The 18778-nt window shown below is 44.1% G+C and overlaps 1 protein-coding gene across 1 annotated transcript; it reads left to right on the top strand.

Moving 5' to 3' along the window:
* The first annotated feature begins 3537 nt into the window (after positions 1-3537).
* Positions 3538-18423, top strand: GCM1 (glial cells missing transcription factor 1). Its single transcript, XM_045844053.1, has 5 exons — positions 3538-3668; positions 13409-13661; positions 14728-14840; positions 15825-15950; positions 17689-18423. The coding sequence occupies exons 1-5, from the start codon at positions 3594-3596 to the stop codon at positions 18421-18423; spliced, it is 1302 nt and encodes a 433-aa protein (XP_045700009.1). The 5' UTR covers positions 3538-3593.
* The last annotated feature ends 355 nt before the right edge of the window (positions 18424-18778 follow it).

Below are 18778 nucleotides of genomic sequence, written 5' to 3'. Positions count from 1 at the left end.
TGCATCAAGTTATCTTGGGCTTATTTAGTATCTTTTCTCATCTTTTCCCCTAGACTGAACTTTTTAAAATTAATTTTTAAGTTTTTTCAATTGCATTTTACATTCAATATTATTTTGTGTTACTTTCAGGTATACAGCATATTGATTAGACAGTTATATACTTTACAAAGTGTACCCCCTGATATTTCCAGTCCCTAACTGGTAGACTAAACTTCTTTTTTTCTAAATACTTGCCCAAGTACATATTTATTGATTTTAAAGAGAGAGGAAAGGAGAGATAGAGAGAGAGAAGGAAACTTCAAAGTGAGATAGAAACATCGATAGGTTACCTCCTGTACACACCCCAATCAGGGATCAAACCTCCAATCTTCTGTTGTACTGGCAGGCAGACACTCTAACCATCTGAGCCATTCAGCCTAGACTAGACTGAACTTTTTTTTTCTTTTTAGACTGAATTTCTTAATGGCTCTAATTGTCCCTGTATCTCCAGGGCCTAGTAGACTGCCTGGAAAATAGCAGATGAACTGAAGTGATCTGGGCTGTGCCCAGACTACTGAACTGAGGACTTCTCTGGAAGGGAGAATTGTATTGGGGGAGGGGGGTTGCAACACTCAGAATTACTGGAACATTCATTGTTAAGGGTAGGTTAGCATTTTGGTGCTTCTGGTTTATGAGCCATTTGCTACCTGATACCTACTCCAGTAAATTCCATCAGAGCAACGTCTGTCTGTCCTCTGTGAGTTGTGTGTGTTGCGCACAGGCAGGGCTAAATGGTGGGAGAATTAGAATCTACTGTAAATTCTGCCTTGGGCCTGACCTGTGACATTACCAGAAGGCAAACATCTGTGCTTCCTCTCCAGGTTCTCAATGTCTGTTTTAGTTAAAATGCCTATTCGCATGAAGGAGGGGAAAGTTCAGAGGAACACCGTAGAATATTCATCACATTGCTGGCATTCTGAGAATTGGGTTGGTTTAGTGGCTCCCCCCTTGCTCTTACCTACCCTGAGCAGGGAGCATCTAGATTTTGATTGGACTATTGCCAGAGCTCATTAGCATAATGTACCTTGACCTGGATTAGGGAACAGCAACTTCTGCCTAGAAAATGACCAGAACCTGCTGGGACTTGAACCAGAGATGAGGTTTTTATAACGCAGCATTGTCTGCATCTCCATAAGAAGTCACAAGGTAAGGAAGCCAGAAATCCTGAGGAGCGGCAAATCTAAGGGATGTGGTAAGGGCCACCCCATTCTTACAGGTTTCCATTTGTTTTAGTGGGGTTTGTTTGGGGAGGGTGGTTTTGGTAGAAATGATGGAAATTGAATGTACTTTGGCCTGAGTTGCTTTAAAATAAAGTCTTGACAAATTTTGATTTTAATCCTGGAGGAAAGCTGAGTTTATTTATGTCTTACAGGCTGCAAAAACACTCTTTTCTTCTTTTCTATGTGTTGTTATCCTTCAGGGAAATATTAATGTTCATTTATTTGGCAAAAATTTATATCAGAAAAAATTTAAAAACAATGTAATTATTCTGTAGCAAGATATTTGATTCCTCTCCCCATTTAAAAACAAAAGAATAATGTCCATGTTAGCTAAGCTTAAAATAATGTTTTTCATTTTAGAAAATGTAAATCTTCTTATTTAAGTATTTTTTGGTTTGTTTTAATTTTTAGAAAAAAAATATTAACCTATCCCAATTAGCTATAACACATTCTAGACTACTTAAGTTACTTTTGTTAATGTTCAAAGAGGTAAGTACATAAAACTGTTGTGATCACATTTTCACTTGGTATTTGTGTTTAATAGACTTGTTACCAAAGTCTTCTAAATTAAAGTCAGTCAGTAGCATCATCCCTTAATTAACTCGATGTTTATCTTCCAAACATAGAATTTGATTTAAAAGTCACAAGAATTTAATTTCGTGTGTCAGTGTTTGAAGTGGGAAGCAGGGACTTCATGTTCTTTGAGTCTGTGAACGATAGGTGAGAGGTGGATGTGGGTAGGTGGGGTAAGGAGGCCTCTTCACCTCTGTGTAGCTTGTTGTTGAATGGCCAGACTTCATTTATGTGTTCACGTCAGCTGTCTTCTATATCCATATACTCGGTGACTGACGAATGTTAGGGTTATATAAAGTCACACAGCTGAGGAAGAGAGCACATGGCACTGTTAATCTAACTTGTAGTTTGAGTTTACTATTGAATAGTTCTACATTAACATCATGTCCCTTGTTCTTACAAGAGCACCGGCAAATGGTAATGAGACAGTATTTTTGATCTGTGGAGAGGAATGCATGCATGCAGAGAGCTGACTTAAGTTACACTCCAATTTTTGACTGCATGCGGTGCTGGCACCTTTAACCTTCACGTTGTTCAGGGGTCAGCTGTGCCTGTAAACCTGTGCCACTTCACATTCTAGTACCAAGCACATTTCATCTGCAAAATGATTAGTTTTTTCTCAAAAGAACAATTCAAACCAACTTTATTTCTTAATTTGTAAATCTCCTTTAATTATAATTAGAAACTAGAGCAGTATTTCAGGGAGTGGGGGAGGGGAGAAATGCAACTTGCACCAAAATTTTGAATATCTGTTGTTTACATAATACAATTTAATCGAAGTAAAGTGAGAGAGAATTTTCTCGTGGGGGACAGGAAAGTGCTACTGCTAAAAATGAAGTCAGAACGTCTTGAAGAGTGCTTCAGGTTAAATGACTGAAAACACTATGTTAGAGCTATAGTTCTCATGCAGTCCCTCGCCCCACCCCAGGGAAACTTGGGCCATGTCTCCAGATGTGTTTGGTTGTCACAACAAAGAGGGCTGGTTTGCTACTAGCACCTAAAGGGCAGAGACCAAATATGCCGTGAAACATCCTACAATGCATGAGATAACCCCCCATGACAAAAAATCATCGTGTCCAAGATGTCAATAATGCTGAGGTTTTAGAGGAATCTCATGTGAGCATATCATTTGATAATATGTGAAGATACAAAATGCACACTGGACTTATTGAGGAGACCAAAATTAATCTCCAATTAATCTAGCAATTTAGATTTTAAAAATGCCATAAAGACACATCTGGTTGCAATGTTCCCCTCCTGTAACTCCATCCACACCTTAGCTAATTTATGAAGGTGTTTCCGTGGAAAGAACTCCAAGCCAGCTTTCCCTCTCAAACACAGGTATATTTATGGGGGAAAGGTCCTAACCACTGGCTACAGGTGACAGCCACTTGTGCTAAGGCCTTCACAACCTGGGTTCAGCAAGGAGAAAGGCAGCCGAAACCCAGAGGTTCTTACAGTGATCACTAAACTTCTGATTCCCAGTGGTCAGGCTTTATTTCAGGAAGACCCCTACCAGCTTCTACATTTTACTCCTGTTTGTGTGTTGGTGACTGCAAAAATGTCGATAAAATGCTTTTCAGTTAGACAAGCACTGATTTTTATCTCTTTAATTATTATCATTTATTTTTCAGAATCAGAAAACAGTCTCCCAGTGTAAGCTGCTTGAGTGGACTCATCCATTCATATTAAGAGCAAAAGTCTTAAGTACTCCTGAGGGGAGTTGAATAGACGGAAATCGGTGGGTGACCTGACTTTATCATGGAACCTGAGGAATTTGGTTCTGAGGACAAAGGGATATTAAGCTGGGATATTAATGACATAAAACTGCCACAGGTATGTACTTGCTATAAGAATGTGCCTTCATTACAAGGTAGGGTGGGGCTAAAGTAGGTTTACAGTTGTTCCTGTGGAAAACAATATAATGGTTAGCCTTGGCTGGTGTGGCTCATTGGATTGCCAGCATGAGAACCAAAGGGTCGCCAGTTTAATCTGCGGACCAGGTCCCTGGAAGAGGGTTCACAAGAGCCAACCACATATAGATGTTTCCCTTCCTCCCTCCTTTCCTCCCTTTCTGTCTCTAAAAATAAATACATAAAATCTAAAAAAACGTCGCCCTGGCTGGCATAGCTCAGTGGATTGAGCACGGGCTGCCAACCAAAGTGTCGCAGGTTCGATTCCCAGTCAGGGCACATACCTGGGTTGCAGACCACAGCCCCCAACCGTACATTGATGTTTCTCTCTCTCTCTCTTTCTCCCTCCCTTCCCTCTCTAAAAATAAATAAATAAAATCTTTTAAAAAAAATCTTAAAAAGTCAAAAAAGAGAAAATAATGCAATAATTAATAAATAGTAATACAAGAATAAACTCTGTTTTCATGTACTCACAACTATAAACCTACTTTTGCCCCACCCTGTATTTGGCTATGAAGCCTTAACTATTGACTTGCTAAGACTTGGAAGGAAATTGATGGGGGTCCCAACTGGGTAAACTCCTCTCCTCCAGAGCTTCCACTAGACATCCCACTGAGGAGTTTTAAAAGATGTCAAAACCTGTGATTTGAGTGAGTCTTTACTTAGCAGACGCACCCCCACCCCTCTACCCTCCCTTGTTCCAGACTGCAGCACGGAAAATGCTTTGTCCCTGCTCCTTCAAAGCTGGCTTGGCTCAGGTTGCTCCTCCCACCCTGGCTAGCTGAAAGAATGAAGTCCATGATAATGTATTTGCCCATAGATTAACTATTTATAATGCACATGCTCCCATACAACTGTATTTGCTGTAGACATGGCTTTGAATTAAATCTGTACCTGGAAGGTCCAAGTGACAGAGCTTGTGTGGGACACGGCATGCTCCTCCGGATCTCGTAAACAGCACACACACACTGGGCTGCTTTCCAGTCGTGGAACGGCTTTCATTTTATGTTTTCTTGCCCTTCATTTTTGGCAATTGACTTTTTAACTCCTAATTTAGTGGAAAACATTAATTGTTTAAAACTGACTTTCTTAACCTCCCTCTCTGATATCTGAAGGATGCTTCACTGAAAGTTGTTTGAAAAGGGCGGCTAAGAAAGCTAAGACTGGGGACCACCTCTACCAAGTACTGAAAAGTTGGAGCCAGTCTGCCTGATTCTGGGGAACAAGTAATTTAAATTAGCCCAAGCAGTGGAGAGGGAATGGAGAGTCCACAGTCTTGATTTATAACCATTCCAGATTTTCACTCTGATGAAGGCTTCCAGATCATTCCAAATTTTACTCTGATTTTCTTTAGTTTCTCTTTATGTGTAAGTCTTTAAAAATTTTTTTCCTTTTGTTTCTTTTTTTTAAGATTTTATTTATTTATTTTTAGAGAATGAGGAAGGGAAGGAGAAAGAAAGGGAGAGAAAAACCAGTGTGCGAGAGAAGCATCTGTTGCCTCTCACACACCACCAGCCGTGGACCTTGCCTGCTACCCAGGCATGTGCCCCGACCAGGAACCAAACCAGAGACCTTTTGGTTTGTGGTATGACGCCAAACCCACTGAGCCACGCTGGTCAGGGTTCTCTTGTTTCTCTTCAAATCCCCCCTTACATTCTCTCTTGGTAGGTCTTGGAAAAGTGATGGATACTAACTGTGCCCTACTTTCCATTCATTCAAGGATGATTAAATCACAGCTAAATCATAATGTCTGTTTCAGGGATTCGTGTTTGTAGTTGCTCTTCATTGGTTTATGGTTGTCGTAGCTGTTTTAGGGGGAATTTTAAGGTAAATTTTAATTACTCCTGGCTCAAGGACCTGTATTTCTGCCTGTTCCTAATTTCATGATTGTAATTCCCAAATATAAGCTGGGCATCCTCAAAATCAAGAATTGAAGTAAGCAGGTCCACAAATGATTTTCAAGTGTCACACCCCAGAGCAGGAGTTGTAGTGGGGTCTGAGAGTCCCCTGCAATGACAGGGAGAACTGGATACTAACACCCACTCTTTCAGGAGCAGAGGGTCCATACCCATCAGATCTGTAGACGAAAGAAAGAAAGAAAGAGCAGGGAGTCTTGGGTCTCATGAAAGTGCATGTTCCGACATGAGTTCCCAAAATGAAAGCATTCTCAGCCATCCAAGGCATTAAATTGAAAATTTTACAACAAAAATACACACTCAATTTTGGAAATGTATCACTTATAGTTCATAGAAAAACTTTGATTTCATTGAAAAATTTGATAGAAATATCTAAGTGCCCATTAATTTGTTAAATATACTAGGGAAGTGATTAAAGTGCAAATGGCTGGTGTGGCTCAGTGGGTTCAGCGCCCACCTGTAAACCAAAGGCTTGCCGGTTGGATTTCCAGTCAGGGCACATGCCTGGGTTGCCAGCCAGGTCCCCCAGTTGGGGGGCGCTCGAGAAGAACCACACATTGATGCTTCTCTCCCTCTCTTTCTCCCTTCCCCTCTCTAAAAATAAATAAATAAAATCTTTTTTTTTTTAAGTGCAGATATCCCTTAAAATTTTCTAAGCAGACACAACACCATCCTCAGCTGTGTTTATACTGACTCTGAAATTGTATCTAGAACCAGTTTGAGATGAAAAATAAAAGGTCTTGGGAGGATGTCCACACGTACTCAATTTTATGTTTCGTGTGCAAATCTGGAAGTGGGCAGCGCACTCTGAGAAGCAGGGGCGTGGAGACAGAGCCCTTGCACTGAATTCTAATTCTGCTGCTTTTTATCTATAGAGCCTCAGGCAGGAGTTGGTTACCTTTTCTGACATCCCTTTCCTCTGGAAACAAGGTGCTTGCACTCAGTGGTCTCTCATGTGCCCTTTGATTCTAATAGTCTAGGGTTCCAGATCTGTCGGCCCAGGCCCACCACAATGCCTGGGATATATTAAACAGCAAATGACAAATATGGAATTTGTTGACAAGTGACTTCATTGTTTATAATCTGTGTGACTCTAAACAAACCGATCTTCTGAAGTCTTAGGCACCTCCTCGGTGAAGTGAGAATAGTGCTTCCTGTACACCCTGCCTGAAGCTCTGCCCGGTGCAGAGCAGCGTTTCCCAAAATGTTTTCAGTGCAGTGTAAGTCACGAGCAAGCGCAAGGGGTGCTGTGAAAAAAGAAAAAGAGAAATGCCAGGTTCAGCGAAGTTAAACAGATTTCTTTCCAGCGGACCTGGAGCCTTCCCAACCAACTGTGCAGTGGTGGTACTCCCGAGAGGGAGCTGTGTTAGGAAGGGTGGCCCTAACTTGTTTTTGCCTGGGACCCTTTTTTCTTGAGTCCCTTAGGCAATTACTCTTCCTCACACCATCTGTTTGGACATTTGGGAAAAAAATGTTGTTTAAAGGATAAAATACAATGATTTTTAATTATTATAAACTTCCCCAATTTTATTTTCTGTCCCGCCCACACAAAGAATTTCTCATTTCATAATTTTTCATAATTTTGTATTCTTGCCAGGATCACTATTTCTGCAATGTGTGGGCAAATTCCTGCAACTTGTAAACCAAATTCCTTTCCTATTAACCCACTCACATGCTTCAAGTTTCATGATGGTCACCTGAATGAATCCTGATTCCCATCAGGTCCCGGAAATGCCACACCCATGTACGGGTCACAGATAAATCAAGATTTACAGGCTAATTTTTGACAACAGTGAATGGCGATGTTCGTACCAGGACATCAGACCTTTTCTGAGTGACTAGAATGTGCCAGACACTAGCGGGTGCAGGGCTACAGGGGTCCCATGGAAGAGTTGTGCTAACTGCCATGGAAGCACTCATGATCTGGGCAAAGGGAGCAGGGTAGTTAAGTGCCCAAGTAAAGAATCAGGGCAATGCAGAAAAATGCTCGAGGCACTGGGAAGAGGAAATGTGTAATTCAGCATGACTCCACCACGGAAAGGGCAACGGGCCTTCTCCAGAGAAGTACATTGCAAGATGTGGGAGGATTAGAGCAGGTGAAGAAAGCAATCAAGACAATGAAGGCAGAGCAGGGCACCAGAGTCTGGAGCTATTCAAAGTCTGCATTTGAGGGAGCTTGTGCACAGTGTCCAGCAAGGAGATTTAGGAGGCTGTGGATGGCGAAAGGGGTTCAGGAGCAGGGTGTCCTTAGAGGACTGGGTTATTTTGCAGGCAGTGGGGAGCAATTAGTTTTTTGGGCTAGAAAGCAGTATGATCAGATTTGGGTTTAAAGAGTCTATGTGCCCTCAATAAACCATCCCTCCCCAGTTTGTTTCATGTATGTTTCCTCCTTCCCATAGCTGCATACATGTCTTTACAAACCTTCTTTTCACTTGTTGGCCACTGCTCCAACTTGTGATTATTTTCATATCCATCTCTCCTTAATCCAGCCCCTGGGGAGCCAGCCCAGACCTGCAGGCTCTTAAATTACTCAAAACCATCATTGAGAAAAGTCTGTTTACTCCAGACCAACCTAATACACCAATTTTGCATTTTGAAAGTTCAGATATAATTGCTTTAGGGTTGTTTTGGTGCAAGCAGCAAATATTTGGTATTGGTTTAGTTTTACTTTCATTAAAAATGTTTACCACGTGGTCCCAGAAACTGTCATTAATCCTGATTGTAATATTTGAGAGCTGTGAATCCCTAAGAAATTTCTTTTTCTTCTTTCTGATTGAAATTGAGAAGAGAATCAGTTCCTTTTACTCCTAAATAGTCCCACTTCAGAAAGAAGGTGAGAGTACCCACTCCATTCTGAACACTGGCCAGTTTTTCTGAGCAAAATGACAGGCATTCCAACAACACCACAGCAGGCAAACACTCTGAATCACTGTGTTCCTAAGCATGAGCAGTTTTCAGAGTAAACCCAAGGCCAAAGCCACACCAAGTCATTAACTCACACAGCTGAGGTACGTATTTGATAGGGAAAAAAAGATATGCTTAGGTTAAATAGAAATGCAGACCAACCCAAAACCCCATGAGTCAACTACAAAGAGGTTACATCACCAGTTCAGTTAATTTCTAGATTATGATTTTAGCCAGAAAGTTTCTGTAGCTTTGGTAGGGTGATGAGCAAAAAAAAAGATTAGCAAAGGTGAATTTTTTAGCTCTCTGTGAATTCATGCGACTACATGTGATCAGAATGAGCCAGTTGTAGTAATCTTTGTGTTTTGGTATTAGAGAGTTAACAGTTATCAGATTCTGGATCTCTTGTCAATTATTTATTACCTGGCCGCATGATCAGGTCATGCTATGTTAGTCTGATGCAGACACCCATGATTTTATCCTCTTTGTGTAGTTTTCTTGATCTCTTTAAACTTCCTGGGGCAGCACCACCTGTATGGGCTTCCTTGGTCATCGGGCCCCCTGCAATTGGGGGCAGAAATCTTCTGCTGCCCTGGGCTTCTGGTGTGATGCCAATGGGACCCTCACTGCACCGGTGGGCGCAGAACTCTCTTCTGAGCACCTGTCAGCAGGGCCCTTGCTCAGTGGGATGGAGCGGGAAGTGGAAGGGAGATGGGAAAGAGAAGTAGGTGACATAGAGAGTTTGAAAGCTGGGTAACTCAGGCTCACTTTTGTGTGGGCTGAGCAAGTTACGAACTTTTTGTCCTTGTCTTAACCCCTTAATGAAGGAAGGAAATGGCAGGTTTAGCCGCAGCAGGAATTCTTGATTTAATTCAAAATCATTTTGTTGAATTGAATTTCTCTTTTTGACAACACTTGGAGTTTGGTTTTCAGTTCTCTCAGAAGAGATAAGTTCTTGAAAAGTTGTATGTAAATCAAAATGTGGCTTGAATTGTTTTTCTGTGTTCCGTAAGTAACATCCAATTTCTTTTTGCCTCTGATTTGCTTTAAGATGTATCTGTTTGCTATCCTTGTTTTATTTGGAAACATTTATTTACAGGGAATGACTAAGCTATTATAATTAAAGAAAACCTAGTGGGTGATTGCTTTAAATGAAACTAGACTATATTCAAAATGAAAACCAATTTTAATATAAAACATGGTAATGTAAATATTTTTGATGCCTTATTTCAAAATTTTGATTTTAATTTGTTTGTTTTATATAATAGAATGTATTTAATTCTCAAGGTACTCTATTAAAACTTTAAGTAGCTAAGTAAATTAGAATAAGGAGAGGATGAAGGTTGATCTCTGACTGCATAGAGTTTCAAAGCTTTTGAGTGAGTTAGAGGATTAAGTCTCAGTAAAAAATTACACACAGAAGTCATAGAAATATTAATTAAGCTCCCAATGATATTACCAATGAGGTTATGAAATATAAATTAGTTGGATTCACATGTTGGAAAACTTAAGAATATTCCCCTTAAATTATAAGCTTCTTAACCAAGAGGAAAAACAAAGAGTTACTCATGAAAAGTTAGAAATTAAAATAAACAAAAGATCTAGAAAAAAAAAGAAAAGGAAAGAAAATATTTTGTGGGGATTTGCTAAACACGATTAAGAAATGATTATTCTTTCTCTTACATTTTACTGCTCCTGAAATTTAAAAGGCTCTCAGAAATCCTTGTCCTTCACTTCACACCTAGATGCCTTTGACTTATTGTGACCTGGGTTTTCCTTAATTTCAATGTCAAAAGATCAAGGATTCCACAAAGCACCCAGGTCAAAAGACTGGGCATAAATAAATAGCCAAGAGAATAGCTGGAATATTTTACTCCTAGTAATTTTCTCAAGTCCATACTTAGTCAAAATCATTGTATTAGTAATGGTGCTGGAAACCTAGGGTGCAAGTACAGGGGCTGCTGAAAAAAACGTTTAAAAGACTATAGAGTATAAAACGTATTGTGATCCCTAATACAAACCTCAAGAATGTTAAAATAACTGAAAACAAAGTGTGTTCTCCAAATACAATGGAATCAAATTGGAAATTAATAGCAAAAGACAACAGGAAAATCTATAAACCCATGGAAACTAAACAATATATTTCTAAATAATCCATGGGTCAAAGAAGAAGCCTGCGGGGAGGTCAAAATATACATTAAACCGAGAGAAGATGGGAAAGAGAGACGGACAGACACACAGACTGTGGAGGTCTCTTTCCCCCTTCCTGGAGCCGGTGGCTACTTTACCAGCAGCCTCTGACATATCGCCTCTTATTACCTTCTCTCTTTAACCCCTTCTCCTCCTCCTGGCTCCTGGGACTGATGCCCTTGACCAGGCTAAAGGCGTTTGCTCTCACCTCTGAAACGTGAAAACCTCAGCTGTTCCAAGTCCACCTTGGCCTGCCTCTGCTACCCTGACAACTGTGCTTTGTGTTTGAGTAATTAAAATCCACCAGTAGATTTTACAGCCCAAACTATTAGACAAAGAGACACATTTCAACCTGCATTTTTATTATTTCAGAGGATAAAATGTTATGCTTTCTATGGCATTTCTGTGAGGAAAACAAGAGAGCCTCGTTTGGAGCTTAGATCAGAAGGCAGAGGAGAGAAGGTGGGTGGAGGAAGCAGGAGATGGGGCTGCCTGAGCTATTTCTCTAATGCTGGGGCTTTGAATTTTATCTAGCTCAGAATCCCCGAGACACTGAGGAGAAAGAGGAAGGCCTGGAAGAAGCAGACAGTCTGTTCAGCTTCTGGGCCTGACTGTGCCTCTTTCCTAGAACTCTAATGTAGCTGCCGAGAGGGGACTGCTTCTCCAGGGGCCACACTCTGACTCGTGTCCTTTCACCCCTCTCTTCTGGGCCAGCACCCCTTCCCATAGCACAGCAGGCACTTGAGTGAGGGGCCAGCTGTCGTCCGTGCCCTGAGAAGGCGGGTGGTGGAACTGGAGCGGCACCAGTCATGCTTTGTTTCAGGTGCTTGGACTCCTGTCTTGCATTTGGGTTGGCGAAGTTTAAAGCATGAAGTGACCGCTATGTGGGCCTTTCTTCTCCTGAAAGCTGGTGGCTCCCACAATCACACTGGCTCACTGTGTGTGGCCCTGGGTCTAGTAGAGTACCAGCTAATGTTGATGTGGAACTTGCCACGTGCCAAACACTGTGTTAAACATTTTGTATGTGTTGACAGATTCCATCCTCATAACCTCCCTGTGGGGTAGGTACTCCTGGTACAGAGAGGAAAAGGCACTGAGAGGGCAAGGAACTGTGTTAAGACTCACACCCAGGCCATCTGCCTCCACCTGCCTTGCTCTTAGTCGGGCATTGGCAAACGTTCTGTAAAGGACCACATAGTAAATATGTTAGGCTTTGTGGGCAATCCAGTCTGTGCCATCACTACTCAGCTCTGCCATGGTGGTATAACGTATTCGTGGACAACAATAAAATGAAGGGACATGGTTGTGTTCCAATAAAACCTCACCTACAAAAAGAGACAGTGGGCTGGATTTGGCCCATGGGCCCTAGATTGCAAACCCAAGTTCTTAACCACTAATCTCTCACGTACGTAAAACCTCTCCTATTTCCTTAGACCTACCTTAGCTCCCGTGACATTTCATTCAAACCGCAGCTATCATTATATGAGGCTTACAGGCCTGTTCTTTGCAGTACTATTTGAAGTGTGTTTTATCAATGTTCCCGTTTCAGAGAAGAACAAACCAAGGCTTAAAAGGCAAAAATAACTTGCCCAGATTCTCAGGTTACAAAGTTCTTTGGCATGTTCTAAACTTGAATTTTATCTCAGTCAACATCAGTAGTACCCTGATCACTCCTTCAGGACTGCCTAGAATTTTCTAATCTGATCTTCTGGAATTTTCTTAATGAACAATGTTCTTATGCCATGGCAGGTCTGTGGAAGCTGTGGGGATGACACAGCCCAAGTCTGATGCCTGAGATTGCTTAATAATTCTTACTCTAAGAACCAGGTGGGATCTGTCAAGTGGAGCATGTCTGAACCAAAGCAAGACGTAAGGAGTGTGAGCCACGCACCAGTGACTAATATTCAATTATCAGAAGTACTCTTGAGATCCTCAGGTCTTGTTATCCCTATCACACACAGGCACAGGAAGCCGAATAACTTAGGCTCTAGTGACTGGGTGCCTTAGTGTAGTTGGATGTTCACGCACAGGGAATAGTGCCAGTCCTGGACAAGAAGAGAGACACTCCTGGTTACAGTCAACTCTTCCTTACTCTCCGCCCTGTTTGAGGGACATGGCTACAGGAGTAGAGAAAAGGGAGGAAAATCTCCCCAGGGCAGGAAGCGGCTCTCCAAATCCCCGCACCAGGGCTCTCCAGTCTACCCACTGCTGGTGACTTTGCACAAACCCTATTGTTCTTAATAAGAAATCCACACTGTGGTAGGAGATAGTATCTCACTGTCTTGCCCCAAGGATTTCCACACTGTGTGACAGCACAGTAATATTACTTCACCCCCCAAAATTCTTAGTGCGAATGGTCCCAGCCCTTATCACCAAGGGTTAGAGAAGCAGCCATCAGGTGGGTCTCGGGGGGCTGAACCCCAGCTCACTGCGGTCCGGGGAGCAGAGGTTCAGTAGACTCAGCAGTCGTGTCACTGCTGCTGTGCTGAGTTCTCAGGCCTCACCACCCGAACTGGACCCAGCTTGGTCTTTGCGAAGGCCTCTCACATAGCTCCTGCGTGCTGAAACAACCTTTGTGTCTGTTGTCTCCGCAGTGATGGACAGCTGTGTCTTGTAGCTTCAAATATAATAATACTCTTTGTGTTTCTGTAAGGATGTGAAAAAGATTGACTGGTTCCAAGAATGGCCAGATTCCTACGAGAAGTTCATCTACAGCGCAGAGGACAGGAATGCGCAGAGGCACCTGAGCAGCTGGGCCATGCGCAACACCAACAACCACAACTCGCGCATCCTCAAGAAGTCCTGCCTGGGCGTGGTGGTATGCAGCCGGAACTGCTCCACCAGCGAGGGCCGAAAGATCTACCTGAGACCTGCCATCTGTGACAAAGCGCGGCAGAAGCAGCAGAGTGAGTAGGGCTCGCTGGCCTTGGAGATGAGGCTGGCTTCATTCAAGGGCTCCTGCGCAGATGGGCCACTACTTCCCAGCACATCCCAAGGGCCCAACCTTCACACTGGAGAGTGGGGATACCAGGGCATTCCTATGTAGAACATATTAAGGAAAACCAACCACTCCCCTTATCCCCGATGGGGGGACGGCCCCACAGGTCTGCCTGGCCAGAGCACCCACATTAAAAGTGCTCCCTTGGGTTAAGACACCTGACTCAAGGCCTCTGTTAAAAGGAAGATGCCTCGCTTACAGGTCTAACACTAATTTGTCAGTGCACCCATGTAAAGTTTAGAAGAAAGTTGTTTCTCAGACTCGCCTCCTAACCTCCCAGGGAATGGGTCCCTGTGTGATCTCAAGCAGTGCTTTGATTTTCAGTGAAGCATGGGGACTAAACTTAGGGTTAGGCTCATTTCACGACATTTAGGTTGATGCCATCATCACACACTGAAATATGTGCTCATTTTGGTTTTTTATTATATTTATTAGACTGTGAAATCCGTTCAGCATTCCCCGTGATTTGTCCACTTCAGATCTCAAGTTACTTCATGTTCTGTCCCTGTAATCTGTCTCCAAGACTGGCTCTCAGGGCAGGACCCAACATCAGTCATTCACACTTCAGTGGAGATTTGGTAGCTGTGTTCTCTGTCCCACGTGGCTTTGGTCCTTGCCCCTGAGTTCTAATCATGAAGTAAAAGAACTTTTCCTTCTTCTCTACAAAGAGTTTCAAGTATCAGTAAATAACTAGGGAAGGATTTTCTGCTCGGAGGCGCGCCCCCCCAACCTGCGAAATACCCCATTCCTCTTGCCACTTCCTCTGTCCACACGTGAGGCTGACTGGGGCCATTATGGTGGCTGGGCTTCCAAGGGCTAGGGTAACACCCAGTTGTCGGCAGTGCATCAAACTGTGCCCAGGTGTGCTCTCTGCCACCCAGGAGTCCAGGCTGCCACCACCAGGACTGCACACACTCAGGAGTCAGCTGGCGTGGCTCAGCTGGGCAAGGTCACCATCCTCTGCTCTTTTGTAGGGAAACGCTGCCCCAACTGCGACAGCCCTCTGAAGCTACTTGCTTGCCGAGGCCACGGGGGCTTCCCAGTTACCAACTTCTGGAGGCATGATGGACGCTTCATATTTTTCCAGGTTGGACTTTAGTTAAAGTGACAACACGCATTTCTCGTTAATTCAAGAAATGTTTACAGAGTACGAGGAGGGGTCTCATACTGGAGGTGCCCAGGCGAAGGAGACCCGACACCAGCCACAAGGCACACTCTGGGCGAGCAAGTGTCTGTGCCCCACACCTCGAAGAGGTGCCAAGCCCTTGAGGGTAGCTGGCCGCCTCTGGCTCGGTCCCCTGAGGGGTTAGTGATCTGATCGCACTCGGGTTGTCAGCCCTGCCTCACATGGCAGCCTCCAATAGACCCCAGAGTAAACCCCAGCTCTGACTTCTGCAGGGCTCTGTGGACTGAAACACCTCACTCCCCTGAGCCCCAGTTTCCTGTGACATCTGGGTATTGAGACGTAAACATGGGGCGGTGCTGTGGGCAGTGGTGAAGAGCGGCCTCTCCCAGCAGACTGCCTGGGTTTGAATCGGTGGAGTGCTGGTCACCCCGCCCTCCAGAGAGAAAATGTTCTGGTTTGCCAGTCAGGGTTCACCAGTTCCAGTGCTAACACTCTTCCTATCATGGCTGATTTCAAGCTGTGGGCTGTTTTAAACACCTCACTCACAGGAGTCCCCACATCTTTAATGAGTGGCTTAAAGCTTGGCTGGCTCCAGCACATTTGGAATCCCAGCTCACCCATTTACTAGAGGGAGTGACCTCGGTGCCATAATCTCTCCATGCCTCGATGTCCCACTCCGTAAACTGGGGAAAAGAGCGATGGTGTGTGCATTCAGGGCTGTGCTGCAGGTTAAATGGGATCGTGCGCAGCAGGCATCGCTTGCTGTCACTACAAATGTGGCTTTGCCACGTGGGTGAGAGATGAGCAGCCTGAACAGAAACAGGCAGGCCAGAAAGCGCAGGGTGGAAGTGGGAGGCACTTAAAAGGCTTAGCCATTCTTAGGGTAAAATTGCACACACCAGAAGTACCACCCGGTTACTTATTTTATGTCCTGTCTCTCTTAAGTCAAAAGGAGAACATGACCATCCAAAACCTGAAACCAAGTTGGAAGCCGAGGCCAGAAGAACAATGAAGAAGGTGCACACTCCTTCTTCCTCCATCCTGAAGCTGAACAGGGGCCCAGAGGCAAAGGTAGCCTGTCCCCATGTGTGTTCAAAACATCCTGCAACTCACCACCCGTTACCTACAAATCAGAGCCAGAAGTCATTTCCCGTCAGGCTCAGCTATAAGCAGGCATCTGCCACAGAAGCGGAACCCAAGGTTTTCCTCTTAATGTCCACCATCCTTGTAGCATGCTCTCAATTATACATTCTGTCTAATTTTAGGAGCTTCTTCCCTGCTACAATGAAAAAGACACTGGAATTAGCACTTAACCTGTATTTGGCACTCTATATTTTGGTTCTGGTAGAAACAAAATTAACTAACACGATCTCCATAAATGTCAGCCTCATGCTTCCCCCCCACCAAGTTTTCTTTTTTTTACCGAGAACAGATCACAGCTGACCCTTCATCAGTGCTAACCCCCACCCCTGCCAGCCGTTGAAAATATGCATGTAGCTTTCAACGCCCCCAAAACTTAAGTTGTCCCTTGGTTGTCCCCATAGGGGACTGGATCTAGGACCCCTCATGGATACCGAAATGCACAGGTGCTCAGATCCCCTGTATAAACTGGAGCAGGTCCGTGCAGACAGGTGCCGTCTGTACCCCTAGACTCCCGACCTCAGATCAAAAACAGAGCAGGTATTTACTGAAAAAATCCACAAGTAAGTGGATCATCACAGTTCAAACCCATGCTGCCCAGGGGTCACCTGTATTTCCTTAGCACTCTTCACCAAGATGGAATAACAAGGCAGTTTCTGAAAACAGTGGTCCTCGGGGTGGGGGTTGGGAGGGTGTGCTATGGAGTCCGTGCCTCAGGGGGTTATATTGTACTCTAGATTTGTCTGCTTGATCGTGATAGTGAGTCCTGTATTTTTCTACTGTTCAGTGTTCCACATTTCTTTTCAAAAGGGCAGAAATGGAGCCAGTCCATCCCTGGAGCCTCTAAATGTACTTTACATTTTTTAAATATATAACTTGTGTATCTTGTCAGGAAATGTAAGCCCCAAGTTCAAGTGATTGGCCTCCATCCTTTCTCCCAGCCACGAGACACGTTGAAGGGCACTTCTTCCCACCTACTCTTCCCTGGTCACAGCCTCTCTCCACTCCTCATCCTCTTATTAGTCAATAGTTTTACCTGAACAAGAGGGTTACTTAATTCCCGACTAGATTCTTTTCCGATAATTAACTGGGAAACAATATACTTCCTCCACTTATAGAAATATATTTACCACTTCATGGTCTAGAAGTCCTATTTATGATTCAGCAAAATGAGTTTATAGAAAAGTCTTGAGAAAATAAAAATAACAACCCTAGTGTCTTGGACTCCACATAGCACTAAACGATAGAAAAGTCAAGGAGGGAAATGTGAGTGAGAGGGAGAGAGAGATCCCCTGAGAGTTGTACTGAGTCTAAGATAAAGTTTCAAAGCTGCAGTGCTATTTTCTTAAATAGCACTTCGAAGTGTCTCACAGAGGCCTTTAGGATGTCAGGTTGTCCTCTGAGGGTGAAATGTTTCTACATACTCTTGTCGGAGCAGATAGCAATTCAGCTCCCCCGGGTTAGCGAGGTTAGACTGGAATCAGGAGCGGCCTTTAGTGCTCAGTCCCTGCGTGGTCTGGCGCCGCCGCTCTGTGTGTTCGGGCTTGGGCGCGGAAGGAGGGAGGAGACTGGTGGGGAACCCGTGAGTGCGGAGGAACTCGTGGGCGCCTGGGGTAGGTGTGTCAACTGGCCTAACTTATCAACATGAACTCTTTACTTTCCTTTCCAGTCTGTTCCAGCAGAAACACAGAGTTGGGGGAATTTACCTTTAGCTTGGTCTTTCCAGGAAGGCATCCAGTTGCCTCCTAGTGACAGTGGACATTTAATGGCTAATGCTCCCCCGCAGAAGTCACCTAATGATGGCTTGTTTAAGAGTTACAGTTTGGGGGGAACCACTGACCTGGCAGATCCCACTGCTTCCATGTGCCCCTCTGAGCTCTATGAGAAGTGCAAAGTGCCCAGCAGTCGGATCTACAGCAGTGGAGACCTGCTTCAGCCTTCTGTCTCTGGAGTCCGCTCTGATTACAGTGATCTGCAGACGTGGAATAAAAACGCCGCTTTGGGGAGGAATCCTTTCAACGACAGCAGTTGCCCCAGTTACCCTTTTCCTCAGACCAGCTGGTCTTACGACTTCCCCCCTCCCCAGAGCTCCTTAGAACCCCTTCCCCAGCAGATTCCAGTGGAGCCCCCTGCAGCCAAAACTAGCTCTCATCCGTCATGGCCCAATCCAGGGCCTGATCCTTATGAAGAGAAAGTGCACGTGGATCTTAACAGCTACTACCCTTCCACCACGGGCCACTCGCCCCAGGAAGACCCCTTTCTCTTTACCTATACCTCTTACCCGCACCATCAGTACTCGCTGCCGGGCAAGAGCAGCAAGTGGAATTTTGATGAAGACATGAGGTACATGGGTTTGGAGCACTACAACAATGAGATGCTTCTGAATCTCTGTCCCTTAAGATGATCTAGATCTGAACCCTTGCGCATCGTCAGTAGAAATGTAATTTGGTGCAGTCATCATGGAAAACAGCATGGAGGTTTCTCAAAAAATGAAAAGTAGAACTGCCATATGATCCAGCAATCCCACTTCTGGGTGTATATCTGAAGCAAACAGCATCCCTATGTCAAAGGGATTGCTAGCACCCCCACAGCTGTTGCACCATTACTTACAATAGCCCAGACATGGAAACGTACCCACTGATGGGAGAGTGGGTAAAGAAGTCATCATGTATATAGATAAACAATGGAACACTATTTAGCCTTAAAAAAGAAGGAATCCTGCCATTTGTGACAGCATGGATGGACCATGGAGGCATTGT

This window comes from Phyllostomus hastatus, unplaced genomic scaffold (genome assembly GCF_019186645.2).
Source record: "Phyllostomus hastatus isolate PE091 unplaced genomic scaffold, TTU_PhHast_1.1 phas_contig_40, whole genome shotgun sequence".
In the NCBI taxonomy this organism is placed as follows: domain Eukaryota; kingdom Metazoa; phylum Chordata; class Mammalia; order Chiroptera; family Phyllostomidae; genus Phyllostomus; species Phyllostomus hastatus.
Note: the sequence above shows the minus strand (reverse complement) of the source record. Positions and strands in the feature narration are given on the sequence as shown.